Source organism: Rattus norvegicus, chromosome X (assembly GCF_021556685.1).
Source record: "Rattus norvegicus strain SHRSP/BbbUtx chromosome X, alternate assembly SHRSP_T2T, whole genome shotgun sequence".
NCBI classification, from domain to species: domain Eukaryota; kingdom Metazoa; phylum Chordata; class Mammalia; order Rodentia; family Muridae; genus Rattus; species Rattus norvegicus.
Genome location: NC_141554.1, coordinates 111,783,783 through 111,802,028, shown reverse-complemented (window position 1 = coordinate 111,802,028; position 18,246 = coordinate 111,783,783). Strand labels below are relative to the sequence as shown.

At 38.4% G+C, this 18,246-nt stretch overlaps 1 protein-coding gene across 2 annotated transcripts in view; it reads right to left on the bottom strand.

Annotated features, from left to right (window-relative positions):
• The window catches only part of Radx (RPA1 related single stranded DNA binding protein, X-linked), an 87,552-nt gene that overhangs the window by 42,505 nt on the left and 26,801 nt on the right, over positions 1-18,246 (bottom strand). The window contains exons 7-10 of one of the 2 annotated variants that reach the window (NM_001127377.3): positions 8,222-8,326; positions 6,089-6,250; positions 4,963-5,123; positions 4,005-4,165 (exon numbers count right to left, since the gene is read on the bottom strand). In NM_001127377.3, the coding sequence (NP_001120849.1) occupies positions 4,005-4,165; positions 4,963-5,123; positions 6,089-6,250; positions 8,222-8,326 (589 nt within the window). Of the gene's footprint in view, positions 1-4,004; positions 4,166-4,962; positions 5,124-6,088; positions 6,254-8,221; positions 8,327-18,246 lie in introns of both variants that reach the window. The other variant, XM_087600710.1, reaches the window with a different exon arrangement.

Sequence of the window (18,246 nt, the reverse complement as noted above, 5' to 3'; positions counted from 1 at the left end):
AGCACATAATCATGCTTTTCAATAAGACAGATGATCTGAATTAAATCCCTAAGACCCACATGGTCGAAGGGAACCAACAACTCTTGAAGGTTCTCTTCTGACCTCCACGTGTACTCCATGACATGTGAACACACACATATGGGCATACACATACATAAGCACACAGCATACACAATTAAATGTAATAAAATAAAAAATTAAAACTGATTAGGCTTATGGCCAGAGATCCAATTAGCCATCAAAACAGAAGGGTTGCTAGCCTAGAATACTACAGGAAATACAGACAGAATGAAATGAAGAAAGATGTCAGCCTTTTGGAATTCTGCAGGCAGGAAATGAGTGTAAGAGATAAAGAACTTTTGTAATGACCAAAGTTAACCTGTAAGCCCCACCCGCCCCACCCAGGAACCAGGTAACTTCCTGGGATGCTGGGAATTGTAATTCTGGGAGATAACAGAGCCTCATGGAAAAGTATAGTGGCCTATGGTCTTTATAAACTTCAGCAACGTGCACTTTGAACCCATTCTCAAGTGAGGAATTGTCCATAACTGGTCCATTTGAAACTTGCTTCAAATTCGGCCCAAAAGTGGTGGAGGTGGCTTTTCTGTTGAATCTCAGGATTGATACTTTCTACAAAGGACTCCAGAAGCAGGGCTGGAGAGAGCTCTGACTGTTCTCCCAGAGGTCCTGAGTTCAATTCGCAGCACCTACATGGTGGCTCACAACCATCTGTAATGAGATCTGGTGTCCTCTTCTGGTGTGTCTGAAGACAGCTACAGTGTACTCACATATATAAAATAAATCTTTTTACAAAAAGGACTCTAGAAGCACAGAAATTAACTTAAAGGATTGAAAAATGGAAGGGCAGGAGATTAAAAATATTTTGCACAACAAAAGAAATTATCAATACAACAAAGAGAAAGCCTTCAAAATAGGAGAAAAATTGACTTATATAGTTCATTCACACAGGGGCTCCATAATATATAAAGAACTGTAAAAATTATCACCAAAATCCAAAACTTCCTATCAATAAACTGAATAGTGTTTTCACAATAATGTAAGAATTGTTAAACATCCATAGCCTTACAGGAAATTAAAATGAAAACTACTTTGAGGTGCAACTTTATCCTTTTCATAATGGCTATCATTAACCAAACAAATGTCAACAAATGCTGGTGAGGATCCCAGGGGGGAAGCGAGGGCTCTTCCTTATCAATATACAAACTTCTGGTAAGCATGTAAACTGGTATAGCCACTATACAAATCAGAATGAAGAATAGTAGCAACTAAAAACACAAATGCTGTAACTGAGCTATACTGTTCTAGGCACCAAGATATTTGCATATTGATGTTGACTGTTTCACTTTTTCTAACAGCTAGGAAATGGGATCTGCCCCCATTTCCATCCACTCTTGAATGGATAGTGAACTTTCTTCAGCTGTGAAGAAGAGTGGAATAATCAAATTTGTAGGAAAATAGAAGGAAACACAAAGCATTGCATTAAGTAAAATAAGTCAGACTCAGAAAGACAAAGAGTTTTCTTACTTTTGCATGCATTTACCAGATTTTAGAAAGAAAGACAGACAAGGTTATGAAACTATGGAGAGAGTCAGTGAGAAGGGGGAACTATTTTAAGGGAGAGGCAAAGAAGAGAAGAGGTGGTAGAGTAATGAGACAGGAGAGCAGAGGAAGCAGAAGGAAAGGGTCACAAGGCTGGAGGAAAGGCAAGGAAACCAGGTGAGACATGCCCATTGGTACACTAGTGCTGTGAAAAGAATGGAAAGAACAAGCCAGTTTCTTTTTGGTGTTGCTGTTCTGAGACAGGGCCACTCTTTCTAGCCTTGGCTGGCCCAGAACATGTGATGGTAGGCCAGGCTAGCTTTCAATTCAGAAATCTGCCTGCCTCTGCCTCCTGATTAAATATGTACACCCCTATATGTAGTTTCCAACCACATTTTGATTGACTTAAGCCCTGCTCCACAAAATGATACCCATTATTAGGTTGGCTAGACAGGCATAGGCCCTAGGAAAACTGACTATTATAATGCTAAATGGACATGGTATTAAATTGACTCCCAATGGTGTGCTGATATACCATAGATCAATTCATCTCTCCACCCTTATCTAGGAAGATTCTATTTGCTGTAGATGGTGACTAACACAGAGTTGCAAAACTGGTCAGATTTCTGAGAATAAGACACTACAGAATGCTCACCCCTAAATAGAACATGTATAACCCGATATCTCCCAAGGCTCAGGGGTCTTTGCAGAAAGAGATAATAGACAGCTACAAAGAAGCCATGTTTTCTGGCCATAGAAAGGCACATGAACATATAAATTCATACTGGTTACAGCAGCATGTATGAAATAAGTGCAATCCCCAAACAAGACCAAATCCCAGGATTGAGAAGGCGGTGAGGCACACAATCTCACTCCTAGCTGTGGAGCTATTGGCAATTGCTAGACTCTAAGAAAAGAAGAGAAATTCTTTCATAAGTGTAGTCCAGGGTCCTATAGCAGACCACACACCCATGGATATCTGGGCAGCAGAAATTTGTCTTGAAAGACTTTTTTTTAATAGGACACAAAATTGGGTAGGTAGGGAAGGAGAAGCAGCTCTGGCAAGAGTTGGGGAAAGGGTGTCAATATGATCAAGATAGTATCAAACTGAAGAAATAATTTTAAATAGAACAAAGTGTATATAAATACCAAAGTAAAATCCATTACTTCATATTTAATTATCATTAAAAACAATAAAATAAATGAAGTCATGAAAAAAGAAGAATCTTACTTCTACATCCAGGCCAGCAAGCAACAGAAGAGAGCCACACTGGGCCAAGCTTGAGCATCTGACACCTCAAAGCCCAGCCCCAATGGCATACTTGCTCCAAAAAGGCCACACCCACTCCAACAAAGCTACAACTCCTGATATTGCCACTCCCTATGAGCCTATGGGGGTCATTTTCCTTTAAGCCACCACAAGAAGAAAAGGCTAGAGGGACCCTGATCACCTCTTTGGTCCCAGAGTGTAGAGCAAGTATTCAGGGATCAGTGAGTGAAGCTACATTAGGAGATTTGGAAAGCACATTATTGAGACAGACAGTACAATTCTGAATACCTTGAAAATAAGAGACATTTTCTATACTAAATTTTGGAGTGGTGTTTATCGCATAACTCTCCCTTTCATTCTAATTTAGCTTATGCTAGTCCTGTCCTGCCACGAGAATCTGGACATCTAACATGTCTGTTTTTCTTTTTTTCTTTTCTTTTTTTTACCAATTAATAGTTAAATAATTGTCACCAGGATGGCTCACCTAGATTTTCTTTACATTAAGACTGTGGACTAGATTTGAAGAAGGTGTAGGTTAAGATTTTTAAGGATGTTAGAATGTTTTTTATGTCTGAAGAATTGGCAAGCAGGCAAATGTGACTTATGAACTGTTAATTTTCCCTGTTCCTATGATGAAAGCTCTAATTTGAGTACATCAGAAGAAGGGCTAATTTGGAAATAGAGTAATTACAAATCGGATTAGTTAAGGTGAGTTCATAGCTTGGCAGAGTAATTCATGGCTATAATTCCAGCATATAGGAGGCTAAACAAAGCAAGAGGTCAGAGGCCAGGCTGGCCTGTATAATAAGATTTTTACCGAAAGAAAAGATGAATTTGTACAAGATTAGAATGGTTCCAAAATCCCATATGAGTAGTATTTTTATAAAGAAGGGAAATTTTGGGGGGACTGGTGACATGGCTCAGTGGTTCTCACTTGTTCTTGTCGAGGACCTGAGTTGATTCTCGGTTTCATATGGTGTCTCACAATCATCTGTAATTCCAGTTCCAGGGGATCTGGCCTCCATGAGTACCAGATATGTACACGGTACAAATATATACATGCATGTAAAACATACATATAAAAGAAAGTAAATCTAATTTTTAAAAAGTGAACAACTGGGCAGTCACACAGTGGAGAACTCTATGTGTAAGTGATGTAATGCAAACAACTTACGGATTCGCAGTTGGGCCTTGAAGAATTTTTCTTTTTGCGCAGAGACTCAAAACCATAGGCAGAGAATCCATTGGCCTGTCATCTTGAGACCTTTTACTCCCTCTTTCATGATAATGACCTTCTTTTGCAGCTGCTTGAGATGTTGAGGGTGGACTAGCGTTCTAAAACCAATAAGTAGGCAAAATATTTTAAAACCAATTCACAAAATTATTTCTGAAAAGGTATACATTTAAGTTTCATACTTTGAAGAGTTGGACAGAATACTGCAATCATACTGCTTTTATAAGGTCGATTAAGCAGGTGGGCTCTGTGGCACAATGGATAGCACATTGGACTTCTAGTATGATCGAGAGATACTGCTTCTATAAGGTCGATTAAATTTATATCGATCTTGTATTTAGATTCAAGAAGATAAAAGGCCTCCTCTGCTACTATCACCAAATGGATTAAGTGGTTATTTCTACATGTATAGTAAGACTCCTAGACACGGCCTTGACGAAGGTGAACTAACAGGAAAAATGAACTCTTGAGGATATGAACATTCCAGTATTGCTATTCTAGTAGACCATTTCTCCTATGAGAGCTCTTGCTATGTTTTACAGAACACAGGTAAAGTTGTCATTGCAGATAGAGAAGTGAAACACCCTTGTGAAGTTTTTCTATCATTGTAGCCTAAAAAAAGTTAACACAGCAATTATTCATATACTCTAGCCAGGCATTAAAGACATATGGAATAGATTTGAATTATTTAGAAAACAAAGACAGGGTCTGATGCCTTAAGAAATGCAGAGGCTTGCCCCTCACCCCAAAATGATAGAAAAAGGAAATGAAGCAGGAACAAAAACTAAAATAATTTTTTTTCTCTCAGATTACGATTAAGAGTCAATGCATAAGGTACCAATGGTCATTATGATCATAGTGCTGTCAGACATGCACTAGGAGTCCTCTGCCACCATACCTGAAGTGTTTCTGATGCTGGGGCACTTTTTGCTGAGTGGTTATAGGGGATGTACTTTATAGCAGTAATTATCCCCTGAATTGCAATGCGCTTTTGTTCCCTGTACTGCAAGTCTTCAATCACCTTCCTCACTTCACTTATTGTTGTCAAGAGTGACTCAGCTGCAAAAGAACAAGTCCCAAGAAATTATGAGTTTGAAAGAGGAGACATGATTAAAAGTAAAAATTAGATTTTCAGCGTCGTTTTATAATGTGAACCTGCTACATTAACATAATCTTGTGAGACTATGTGTTTATATTTGGTATCTTCTTCAGTATTTGTCATCAAAATATAAGTCAAATATATGTATCAGTCAAATTGTAATACAGGCTTCTTGTCTGAAGTCTCTGTAACAGTAATTGTACATATTGATTATAATTTATAGATCGTATTTCAAACTACAAATTGTTGGTTAGTCACTGCCCAGAAAAGCATATTTTCATTATTTAAATCATATACAACACCCAAGAAGATAGCAGCATTTAGATGGTGATAGCTCAGCATTTCAATTTTTATTTTCTTCCAAACACGCAACCATCTCAAGCTTTAAACAATAACATACTTATTTTAAACTTTTCACTACTCTATATTAATTCTACTTAGAAGGAAATTAATGCCAATCCTCTCAAATACTAATTCAATTCCAAACTCAGCACCCCATTTACTCTAGTATCCTTTTTATTTAAAATCAATATGGAGTCACGTTATATATAAGAGAAACATCACACAACCATCACCATTTGGATATCATGTTATATAGCACCTCATTTAGGTATCATTGACATTTCTATGTAATGTCATACAAGTTGAGATTTCTAATGTGAAAACTGATCTTAACACAGTTAATCAAAGCATTATCCACAAGTTATTCATCCTTCTACTTTCCCTTTTTTCCTAGTCTAATAAAATAAAAATATTAACTTTTAGGAAATATACATATATTTTGTATCTACATTTGGACAAAATTATTGCCACTAAGGTTTGCTAAACATCACTTCTGGAAGAGAAGGGAATACATATGACTAACAGAAATAATATATACTAAACTTGTAGCATTAAACAGAAGAACTGGAAATTATACTAATACCTTTAATAAAGCGACTATACTTGGAAAATGTCTCTGGAACTGGTGGGTAGGGGTAATATCCACCAATAACAGTGTTCTTTGCTTCCAAATTAGTCTTCGTTTTAATCCACTGAATAATTTTTTTGGCCTTGGTATCATATGTATATGGCTGGCCTCTATGACCTCCTTGCCAGAAGGGAGAAATGCAAATAAACCAAACAAACAATAAAAGAGTCACTGAAATACATTTGTGTGGACTTTCAAACATTAAAACAGTCTCATTTTATAAAAAAGAAAGCAAGTTTACATATTATGTAGCATATTTTACTTATCTACTGCGTAGCAGACAGTTATTCTAATTATTCTGTGTAGTAGACATATTCTAAGAAAATAAGACATATCAGAGTTCAATTGGATTTAAAACGGAAACCATATATATGATAATAAAAACCACAGGAGGAAACCCCAAAACTATTCTATTCTAAATAGCATCTTCTGAAGAGCTGATTTTTTGATAACTTATTAACTTGATAGTATGGTATAATATAACAACAAAAGTAATTGTGGATGTAGTTTGAACTTTAAATTCATGTTCTTAAGGCAGACTTAAAATGACATATTGATATCAGGGGTTGTTAATATTTACAAAAATATTGATAAAGACATATTTATACATTTCATAAAACTCATTATTGAAGCTATGGGGTGTTCACAAAAAGGAACATACCATGACTGCCCTCCAAAAGACCCAACATGCAGCTGAAAGTCAGGTGCAGATATGAGTACCCAACCATCGAACAGAAGCTGCTGACCCCTCTGGTTGAATTAGGGAAAAGCTGGAGGAAGCTGAGGAGGAGGGCAACCCTGTAGGGGGACCAGCAGTCTCAATTAACCTGGAGCCCTGAGATCTCTCAGACACTGGACCACCAACCAGGCAGCACACACCAGGTGAGATGAGGCCTCTGACACATATACAGCACAGGACTGCTCGATCTGGCTTCAGTCAGAGAAGATGCATCTAGCCCTCAAGAGACTGGAGGCCCAGGAAGTTTAGAGGTCTGGTGGGGTGGGTGGGGTTGGGACATCCTTGTGGAGATGGGGCTGGGGTGGGAGACAGAGTGTGGGGCGGGGCAGGGAGCAGGTATGGGATGTGGAACTCTCAGGGATTGGACCAGGAGGGTAATGAAATCTGGAGCATAAGAATATTAATTAATTAATTAATTAATAAAAAAGAAAAAACCCATGACAAATCTCTTAATTACCCGCATGGTAGAATTCTGGTAAATACCTTATTCCATACTATTCTTTCATACTCTTATTTGAGAATTTTATCTTATTGGTTTTAAAGGGAAAGTAATGCACTGGTCTTCCTCAGTACTTACAAAGTTTGTATATACAAAATCTATAGATGCTCAACTCCCTTGTATAATATAACACACATGTGGATAGAACAAGGGCACACCTCTTGGATAATTTTCATAATTTTTGGATTGCTTCTAATACTCAGAATGTTGTAAAACACACCAATTACTGTTATATTGCTCAAGGAATAATGGCAAGAATGAAGTTTGCACATGTTTAGCGCATATATATATATATATATATATATATATATATATTATCGTGGCTGAAATTTAGGATATGCAACCCACATATATAGAGGGGCGATTTATTTGTAGACAAATAATGATAGTCATATAAATTAAATGTGAGATTTGGGGACCAAAATTTGATCCACATTTTTATTTGGTATATTATAAAAATGATATTAACTGAATACTTCTAGGCTTTTTGGCTAACAACAAGCATGAATGTCATGTTGACTCTACATTGTGGTATCAAACCTAGCAATCTCCAGGGTAGCAAGCAATTTTTTCTATTTTCTATATCAAGTAGTAATCAAAGTAAACTAAATGACATCAATGTCATTTTCCAATGAGCCATGAGAACATTTCCTACCAGCAGTAATATAGAAGTAATCTATTTCGCGAGCCAAACGTTGTTTATTAAAATATTCTCCGGTCATAATGATGTCAAAATAAAGCTATCCTGAAATTGAATGTTATAAGGTACAAATTAATATGTACCAAACAGTTGTAGGGAAAAGACAGTGGATTACATTCTCTATAAAGAAGAGACAAAGAAGTTACTCACCAGTAATAAGCACTCTGCTTTCATTTGTCGTGGTGAGATAAAGCAGCTTAGGTACTTGACTGTTATTTCTAACAACTTTCAACTGGGTACACACAAAATATGTCACTATAGGGAATGAAAAACACAAGTGAAATTGCATTTGCATTTTAAAGAGGAGGATCTACTGGAAATTCTCCCTAAGCCTTAACAAATGCAGAAATCACAAAGAACTTTGCTTCAGATGCCAATTCAGACTTACTATGTGTAGAGTCCACCTGAGATGTTGCACATCTAACATGTTACCAGGGATTCCCTGGCAGCCTGTTCTTTGACAAAAGAGTGATCTGACACTACCTAGTATGTTCTGTTTCTCCATCCACTTTGACCAGAGGTCTTTCCTTTGGAAAGTACAAGGGCCACATTTAAGTAAAGCAAGATGCTTATTGTATAAGAGTCATTCTAGTTGGGAACATGTGTGTGAATAGTTATTTTTCTCCTGGATAAAAGGCCTTATGTTTCTTTATGATAGTTCCATTGGTTTATTCAATGTAACACTGAACCCTGGTTACTTGGAATCCTTCTACCAGAGAGGGATATAGAGTATTAATTTGTATTTGTTTATACAGGTGATTTTTATATCAAGTAGTTACCTTAGTTAAATGTCAAGACTCAATGATGGGATTTATATGACCTGTTTATTTGTTGGCTTTCTTTTTTTTTATCTTGCTAACCTACTTGATACATTACAAATGTGAATATAATATGATTATAGTGTCTTCAGACTTCAACTACTTTAAAAACCTATGATTTAAAAAAAAAACTACCTATTATATTTACCTCCTCCCAGGAACCTGCAGGCCACACCAGTCAGGGATTGTGTAGGTAATCTTCATTCTTCTGTTTCCCTTCCAATTCCAGTCCCCCAGTTTTACCCCCAGCTTTGTAGCATACCACCTACTGTGGTCTCCCCTCCCATCACCAGAAGTCTACAGCAGATCCTGGTGGGAAACACATCTTTCCTGCATCCCATAGACCACTTCAGCTCCCATTTAGCCCATTCCCATCTCTAAGTGTAAGTTCCCAAAATCCAGAAATACATTCTACCTGGAACCCCAGAGGCCACATCTGGCAGGATCTCAGAAGCATTCCCTACCAGGCAACCCACAGTCACCCCAGTCTCCCAAGAACCAGAGAGGGCAAGAGAAACCAAGGAACAGAACATCTACCCAACAAATACAAGACCAGACAATCTAGAATTACACTCATCTCAAACCCAGATTCATAGATAGCAGCATAAAAAGCACAATCAATAACAGCTAGGACAATATGTCTCCACTAGAGCTCAACAAGCCTACTATAGTAAGGGCCGGAGAGATGCCATATACTTGCAGCACAAGACAAGGACTACAAAACAGCCATTATGAATATGCTTAAGGACCTTAAATAGGATTTGAAAAAAATCCATTAATGAAGTCTATGAATATACAAACAGTGGAATAAAATAAAGAAAACTGTTTAAGACACTGTTTAAGAGTTGAAATGGCGGGGCTGGGGATTTAGCTCAGTGGTAGAGCGCTTACCTAGGAAGCGCAAGGCCCTGGGTTCGGTCCCCAGCTCCGAAAAAAAGAACCAAAAAAAAAAAAAAGAGTTGAAATGGCATCAATAAAGAAAAGCCAGACTGAGAGAAAACTTGAAATAAAATTTCATTAACCAAACCCTATTGGGTACTTCAACTCAAATAATTTTAATTTCATAAACCAGGACATAAACAAACAAGTGTAAATTCAGGCAATTATTCGAAAGCAGGTTTTTGAATAATAATAGATAATGTATAATAAATGAATAAAGATTTCTCCCCAGCATAACTATAAATTCATTTTCTATCTCTTCAATTACTGGTTCTTTTTTTCTGTAATAATGAAAATAAAAGAAAATCCATTCAAATTGTAAGAATGGTTTTAACTTTTTTTTTACATTTTAAAAATTAATTAAGCTCATTCTTTGCTAGTTTGATACATGAATATAATATATTCTGAGTACTCTCTCCACACATCTTCTCTTTTGTATATGGTAATGATTACATCAAGAAAACAATTTCATACACAATAACCTCAAAACTACCTAGAAATATAGTCAACTAAAGAGATGAAGGATATTTTACAATGAAGCTATTAAATACTGAAGGAAGAAATAGAAGATACTAAAAAAACTAGAATTTTAACAAATCAGTAGAACTTATATCCTCACACAGACATACACGCAGGCAAAACTATGACAATTAGTCTGCCTTTGTTTGAATGAAAAAGATTTTTATACAAGAAATGGGAGTTTATTAAAGCTTGATTATGATGTAAGACAAGGGAAAATAGGATCAGTTAGATTACTGTACCAAGTAATATAATTATTCCTCTTCTGTTGAGACAAAAGACCTCACAATATGAGAGAAATCGTTATCTTTTCCTGCTGGACCAATTCATAAAAATCATTAGGGACATATGGTTATAAGTGGCTAAGGTGCCTATGAATATGTATGACACACAGGAGAGATAGAAATAGAGTTCTGGGCATATGACGGGCAGTGTTTCGATGCTCAGTTTACCAGGCTGGATAGGACTGCTTACAGCAGAGTAAGTCGAAAGTTACTCCATTAGGGAACTTAGAGAAGCAAAAGGCTACAGTGGTTTACTGAGCTCTGTGTTATGAGGTGATCTGGTGACCCTGAACGATTTAGACCACCATGCAAACAGGGTTATAAAATGTGACAGCAGTCAAGATGGAATGAGGGAGAGAAACAACAGACAATAGAACCTGTCTGAATCACTCAACACCCTTTAAAAATCAATTCAGAATGGATCAAAGCCCTTAATGTGTCCTGAAACCCTGAAAGTACTAAACGGAAACACTTTTAAGATGTAGGTACATGCAATTACTTTCTGAATGGGAGTCCAACAGCTTTGGAAATAATAGCCTGAATTGGCAAAGGGGACTGACTCTAACTTAAAAGCTTCTGTACAGCTAAGAAAACATGAGACTGAAGAGACAGTTTAAAAATCAGAGAAAAATCTTTGCCAGCTATTTTCTGAAACAGAATTAGTATCCAGAATATATGAAGAGTCACAAAATTACATGTTAAAGGAACAAGTTTTCTAGTCAATAGATGGGAAAATGAATTTAACACACAGTTCACAAAAGATGTAAAAATGGGGACTCGGGATGTGATGTAGTTGGATGCTTGTCCAGAATGCAGGAAGCCCTTGGTTTTATCACCTGAACCACATAAACTGGGATTGACAAGGTTCTTTTTTAAAAGAAAAAAAACACAATTGGTTTATAAATGTACAAGAAAGAACTTAACATTCTTAGCCAGCAGGAAAATGCCATTAAAAACTACACTGAGAGTCCATCTCAGCCCAGTCTGACTGCCTATAATCAAGAAATCAAAACACATCAAACTCTGGAAGGGTGTGGAGCAAAAACAAATTGTCAACACTGCTGGTCAGAACCTAATTAATACAGAAAGTATAAAAAATCAGTATAAAGGTCCTCAGACTCCCGAAACAGAGCTGCCTATGGTTCAGTCTATATACTCCTGGGCTTCTATCTGAAGGAATCATAGGCAACATACAAGAGAGGCTTGATTGAGGCTTGAATATTTATGCTTACTATACCATCACAATAACCGATGTATAAAAGTAGCCTAGGTACCTTCACTGGGTTAAATGGAAGAACATGTGTGTGTGTGTGTGTGTGTGTGTGTGTGTGTGTGTGTGTGTGTGTACATATAATTTAATCAGTCATAAAGAATGAAACCATGGATGGACTGGAGAGATGGGTCAGAGGTTAAGAGTACCAACTGCTGGGAAAGGTCAGTGCAGGTCCTCCTGGTTGCTGCCCCCGCGGAGAGCTCATAAGCAACACCCCATGAGCAAACTTGAGCCTCAGGACCACAGGTAAGACCAACTTTTCTGCTCCAAGCCACCTGCCTGGTGAACTGAGGACACACAGAAACAAAATTCCAATAGGACCAGACACTTCCGGTTTTTAGTGGGATTCCCAACATCACTGATTCCAGCCCGCAGCTCACTGCTCCCAAACCCCGTGGGAGAGAGAGCTCACCGCCCAGACAGGTGGGCACTCCTGAGACTGCAGAGCAGAAGAGGCCACCAACACTACCCACCCCTGCCCACATCCCTGGCCCAAGAGGAAACTCTATAAGGCCTCTGGGTTCCCGTGGATAAGGGCACAGGAGCAGCAGGTCCCCTGCGTCTGAGACACCACCCGAACCTGAAGGGACCGACAAGGTAAACAGTTCTCTGCACCCAAATCCCATGGGAGGGAGAGCTAAACCTTCAGAGAGGCAGACACGCCTGGGAAACCAGAAAAGACTACACTCTGCCCACATCTCTGACTCCAGAGGAAAACACCAAATGCCATCTGGGACCCTGGTGCACAGAAGCTCCCGGAAAGGGCGGCGCAGGTCCTCCTGGTTGCTGCCCTCTCGGAGAGCTCATAAGCAACACCCCAGGAGCAAACTTGAGCCTCTGGACCACAGGTAAGACCAACTTTCCTGCTCCAAGCGACCTGCCTGGTGAACTCAGGACACAGGCCCACAGGAACTGCTGAAGACCTGTAGATAGGAAAAACTACCCGCCCGAAAGCAGAACACTCTGTCCCCATAACTGACTGAAAGAGAGGAAAACAGGTCTACAGCACTCCTGACACACAGGCTTATAGGACACTCTAGCCACTGTCAGAAATAGCAGAACAAAGTAACACTAGAGATAATCTGATGGCGAGAGGCAAGCACAGAAACACAAGCAACAGAAACCAAGACTACATGGAATCATCGGAGCCCAATTCTCCCACCAAAGCAAACACGGAATATCCAAACACACCAGAAAAGCAAGATCTAGATTCAAAATCATATTTGATCATGATGCTGGAGAACTTCAAGAAAGACATGAAGAACTCCCTTAGAGAAATGCAGGAAAACATAAATAAACAAGTAGAAGCCTACAGAGAGGAATCACAAAGATCCCTGAAAGAATTCCAGGAAAACACAATCAAACAGTTGAAGGAATTAAAAATGGAAATAGAAGCAATCAAGAAAGAACACATGGAAACAACCCTGGTTAGAAAACCAAAGGAAGAGACAAGGAGCCATAGATACAAGCATCACCAACAGAATACAAGAGATAGAAGAGAGAATCTCAGGAGCAGAAGATTCCATAGAAATCATCGACTCAACTGTCAAAGATAATGTAAAGCGGAAAAAGCTACTGGTCCAAAACATACAGGAAATCCAGGACTCAATGAGAAGATAAAGCCTAAGGATAATAGGTGTAGAAGAGAGTGAAGACTCCCAGCTCAAAGGACCAGTAAATATCTTCAACAAAATCATAGAAGAAAACTTCCCTAACCTAAAAAAAGAGATACCCATAGGCATACAAGAAGCCTACAGAACTCCAAATAGATTGGACCAGAAAAGAAACTCCTCCCGTCACATAATTGTCAAAACACCAAACGCACAAAATAAAGAAAGAATATTGAAAGCAGTAAGGGAAAAAGGTCAAGTAACATATAAAGGCAGACCTATCAGAATCACACCAGACTTTTCGCCAGAAACTATGAAAGCCAGAAGATCCTGGACAGATGTCATACAGACCCTAAGAGAACACAAATGCCAGCCCAGGTTACTGTATCCTGCAAAACTCTCAGTTAACATAGATGGAGAACCCAAGATATTCCATGACAAAACCAAATTTACACAATACCTTTCTACAAATCCAGCACTACAAAGGATAATAAATGGTAAGGCCCAACATAAGGAGGCAAGCTACACCCTAGAAAAAGCAAGAAACTAATCGTCTTGGCAACAAAACAAAGAGAAGAAAAGCACACAAAAATAACCTCACATCCAAATATGAATATAACGGGAAGCAATAATCACTATTCCTTAATATCTCTCAACATCAATGGTCTCAACTCCTCAATAAAAAGACATAGATTAACAAACTGGATACGCAACGAGGACCCTGCATTCTGCTGCCTACAGGAAACACACCTCAGAGACAAAGACAGACACTACCTCAGAGTGAAAGGCTGGAAAACAACTTTCCAAGCAAATGGTCAGAAGAAGCAAGCTGGAGTAGGCATTCTAATATAACATAAAATCAATTTTCAACTGAAAGTCATCAAAAAAGGTAAGGAAGGACAATTTATATTCATCAAAGGAAAAATCCACCAAGATGAACTCTCAATCATAAATAACTATGCCCCAAATACAAGGGCACCCACATACGTAAAAGAAACCTTACTAAAGCTCAAAACACACATTGCACCTCACACAATAATAGTGGGAGATTTCAACACCCCACTCTCATCAATGGACAGATGACGGAAACAGAAATTAAACACAGACTTAGACAGACTAAGAGAAGTCATGAACCAAATGGACTTAACAGATATTTATAGAACATTCTATCCTAAAGCAAAAGGATTTACCTTCTTCTCAGCTCCTCATGGTACTTTCTCCAAAATTGACCATATAATTGGTCAAAAAGCGGGCCTCAACAGGTACAGAAAGATAGAAATAATCCCATGCATGCTATCAGACCACCATGGCCTAAAGCTGGTCTTCAATAACAATAAGGGAATAACGCCCACATATACGTGGAAATTGAACAATGCTCTACTCAACGATAACCTGGTCAAGGAAGAAATAAAGAAAGAAATTAAAGACTTCTTAGAATTTAACGAAAATGAAGGTACAAGATACCCAAACTTATGGGACACAATGAAAGCTGTGCTAAGAGGAAAACTCATAGCGCTGAGTGCCTGCAGAAAGAAACAGGAAAGAGCATATGTCAGCAGCTTGACAGCACACCTAAAAGCTCTAGAACAAAAAGAAGCAAATACACCCAGGAGGAGTAGAAGGCAGGAAATAATCAAACTCAGAGCCGAAATCAACCAAGTAGAAACAAAAAGGACCATAGAAAGAATCAACAGAACCAAAAGTTGGTTCTTTGAGAAAATCAACAAGATAGATAAACCCTTAGCCAGACTAATGAGAGGACCCAGAGAGTGTGTCCAAATTAACAAAATCAGAAATGAAAAGGGAGACATAACTACAGATTCAGAGGAAATTCAAAAAATCATCAGATCTTACTATAAAAGCCTATATTCAACAAAACTTGAAAATCTTCAGGAAATGGACAATTTCCTAGACAGATACCAGGTACTGAAGTTAAATCAGGAACAGATAAACCAGTTAAAAAAGCCCCATAACTCCTAAGGAAATAGAAGCAGTCATTAAAGGTCTCCCAACCAAAAAGAGCCCAGGTCCAGACGGGTTTAGTGCAGAATTCTATCAGACCTTCATAGAAGACCTCATACCAATATTATCCAAACTATTCCACAAAATTTAAACAGATGGAGCACTACGGAATTCCTTCTATGAAGCCACAATTCTCTTATACCTAAACCACACAAAGACACAACAAAGAAAGAGAACTCCAGACCAATTTCCCTTATGAATATCGACGCAAAAATACTCAATAAAATTCTGGCAAACAGAATCCAAGAGGACATCAAAACAATCATCCTCCATGACCAGGTAGGCTTCATCCCAGGCATGCAGGAATGGTTACATATAAGGAAAACCATCAACGTGATCCATTATATAAACAAACTGAAAGAACAAAACCACATTATCATTTCACTAGATGCTGAGAAAGCATTTGACAAAATTCAACACCCCTTCATGATAAAAGTCCTGGAAGGAATAGAAATTCAAAGCCCATACCTAAACATAGTAAAAGCCATATACAGCAAACCAGTTGCTAACATTAAACTAAATGGAGAGAACCTTGAAGCAATCCCACTAAAATTAGGGAGTAGACAAGGCTGCCCACTCTCTCCCTACTTATTCAATATAGTTCTGAAATTCTAGCCAGAGCAATCAGGCAACAAAAGGAGGTCAAGGGGATACAGATCAGAAAAGAAGAAGTCAAAATATCACTATTTGCAGATGATATGAAAGTATATTTAAGTGATCCCAAAAGTTCCACCAGAGAACTACTAAAGCTGATAAACAACTTCAGCAAAGTGACTGGGTATAAAATTAACTCAAATAAATCAGTAGCCTTCCTCTACACAAAAGAGAAACAAGCCGAGAAATAAATTAGGGAAACAACACCCTTCATAATAGACCCAAATAATATAAAGTACCTCGGTGAGACTTTAACCAAGCAAGTAAAAGATCTGTACAATAAGAACTTCAAGACTCTGAAGAAAGAAATTGAAGAAGACCTCAGAAGATGGAAAGATCTCCCATGCTCATGGATTGGCAGGATTAATATAGTAAAAATGGCCATTTTACCAAAAGCAATCTACAGATTCAATGCAATCCAAATCAAAATACCAATCCAATTCTTCAAAGAGTTAGACAGAACAATTTGCAAATTCATCTGGAATAACAAAAAACCCAGGATAGCTAAAACTATTCTCAACAATAAAAGGACTTCATGGGGAATTACTATCCCTGAACTCAAGCAGTATTACAGAGCAATAGTGATAAAACCTGCATGGTTTTGGTACAGAGACAGACAGATAGACCAATGGAACAGAATTGAAGACCCAGAAATGAACCCACACACCTATAGGCACTTGATTTTTGACAAAGGAGCTAAAACCATCAAATGGAAAAAGATAGCATTTTCAACAAATGGTGCTGGTTCAACTGGAGGTCAACATGTAGAAGAATGCAGATCGATCCATGCTTATCACCCCGTACAAAGCTTAAGTCCAAGTGGATCAAGGACCTCCACATCAAACCAGATACACTCAAACTAATAGAAGAAAAACTAGGGCAGCATCTCGAACACATGGGCACTGGAAAAAATTTCCTGAACAAAACACCAATGGCTTATGGTCGAAGATCAAGAATCGACAAATGGGATCTCATAAAACTGCAAAGCTTCTGTAAGGCAAAGGACACTGTGGTTAGGACAAAACGGCAACCAACAGGTTGGGAAAAGATCTTTACCAATCCTACAACAGATAGAGGCCTTATATCCAAAATATACAAAGAACTCAAGAAGTTAGACCGTAGGGAGACAAATAACCCTATTAAAATGGGGTTCAGAGCTAAACAAAGAATTCACAGCTGAGGAATGTCAAATGGCTGAGAAGAAATGTTCAACATCTTTAGTCATAAGGGAAATGCAAATCAAAACAACCCTGAGATTTCACCTCAAACCAGTGAGAATGGCTAAGATCAAAAACTCAGGTGACAGCAGATGCTGGTGAGGATGTGGAGAAAGAGGAACACTCCTCCATTGTTGGTGGGATTGCAGACTGGTAAAACCATTCTGGAAATCAGTCTGGAGGTTCCTCAGAAAATTGGACATTGAACTGCCTGAGGATCCAGCTATACCTCTCTTGGGCATACACCCAAAAGATGCCCCAACATATAAAAAAAAGACACATGCTACACTATATTCATAGCAGCCTTATTTATAATAGCCAGAAGCTGGAAAGAACCCAGATGCCCTTCAACAGAGGGATGGATACAGAAAATGTGTTACATCTACACAATGGAATATTACTCAGCTATCAAAAACAACGAGTTTATGAAATTCGTAGGCAAATGGTTGGAACTGGAAAATATCTTCCTGAGTGAGGTAACCCAATCACAGAAAGACACACATGGTATGCACTCATTGATAAGTGGCTATTAGCCCAAATGCTTGAATTACCCTAGATGCCTAGAACAAATGAAACTCAAGACGGATGATCAAAATGTGAATGCTTCACTCCTTCTTTAAAAGGGGAACAAGAATACCCTTGGCAGGGAATAGAGAGGCAAAGATTAAAACAGAGACTGAAGGAACACCCATTCAGAGCCTGCCCCACATGTGGCCCATACATATACAGCCATCCAATTAGACAAGATGGATGAAGCAAGAAGTGCAGACTGACAGGAGCCGGATGTAGATCGCTCCTGAGAGACATAGCCAGAATACAGCAAATACAGAGGCGAATGC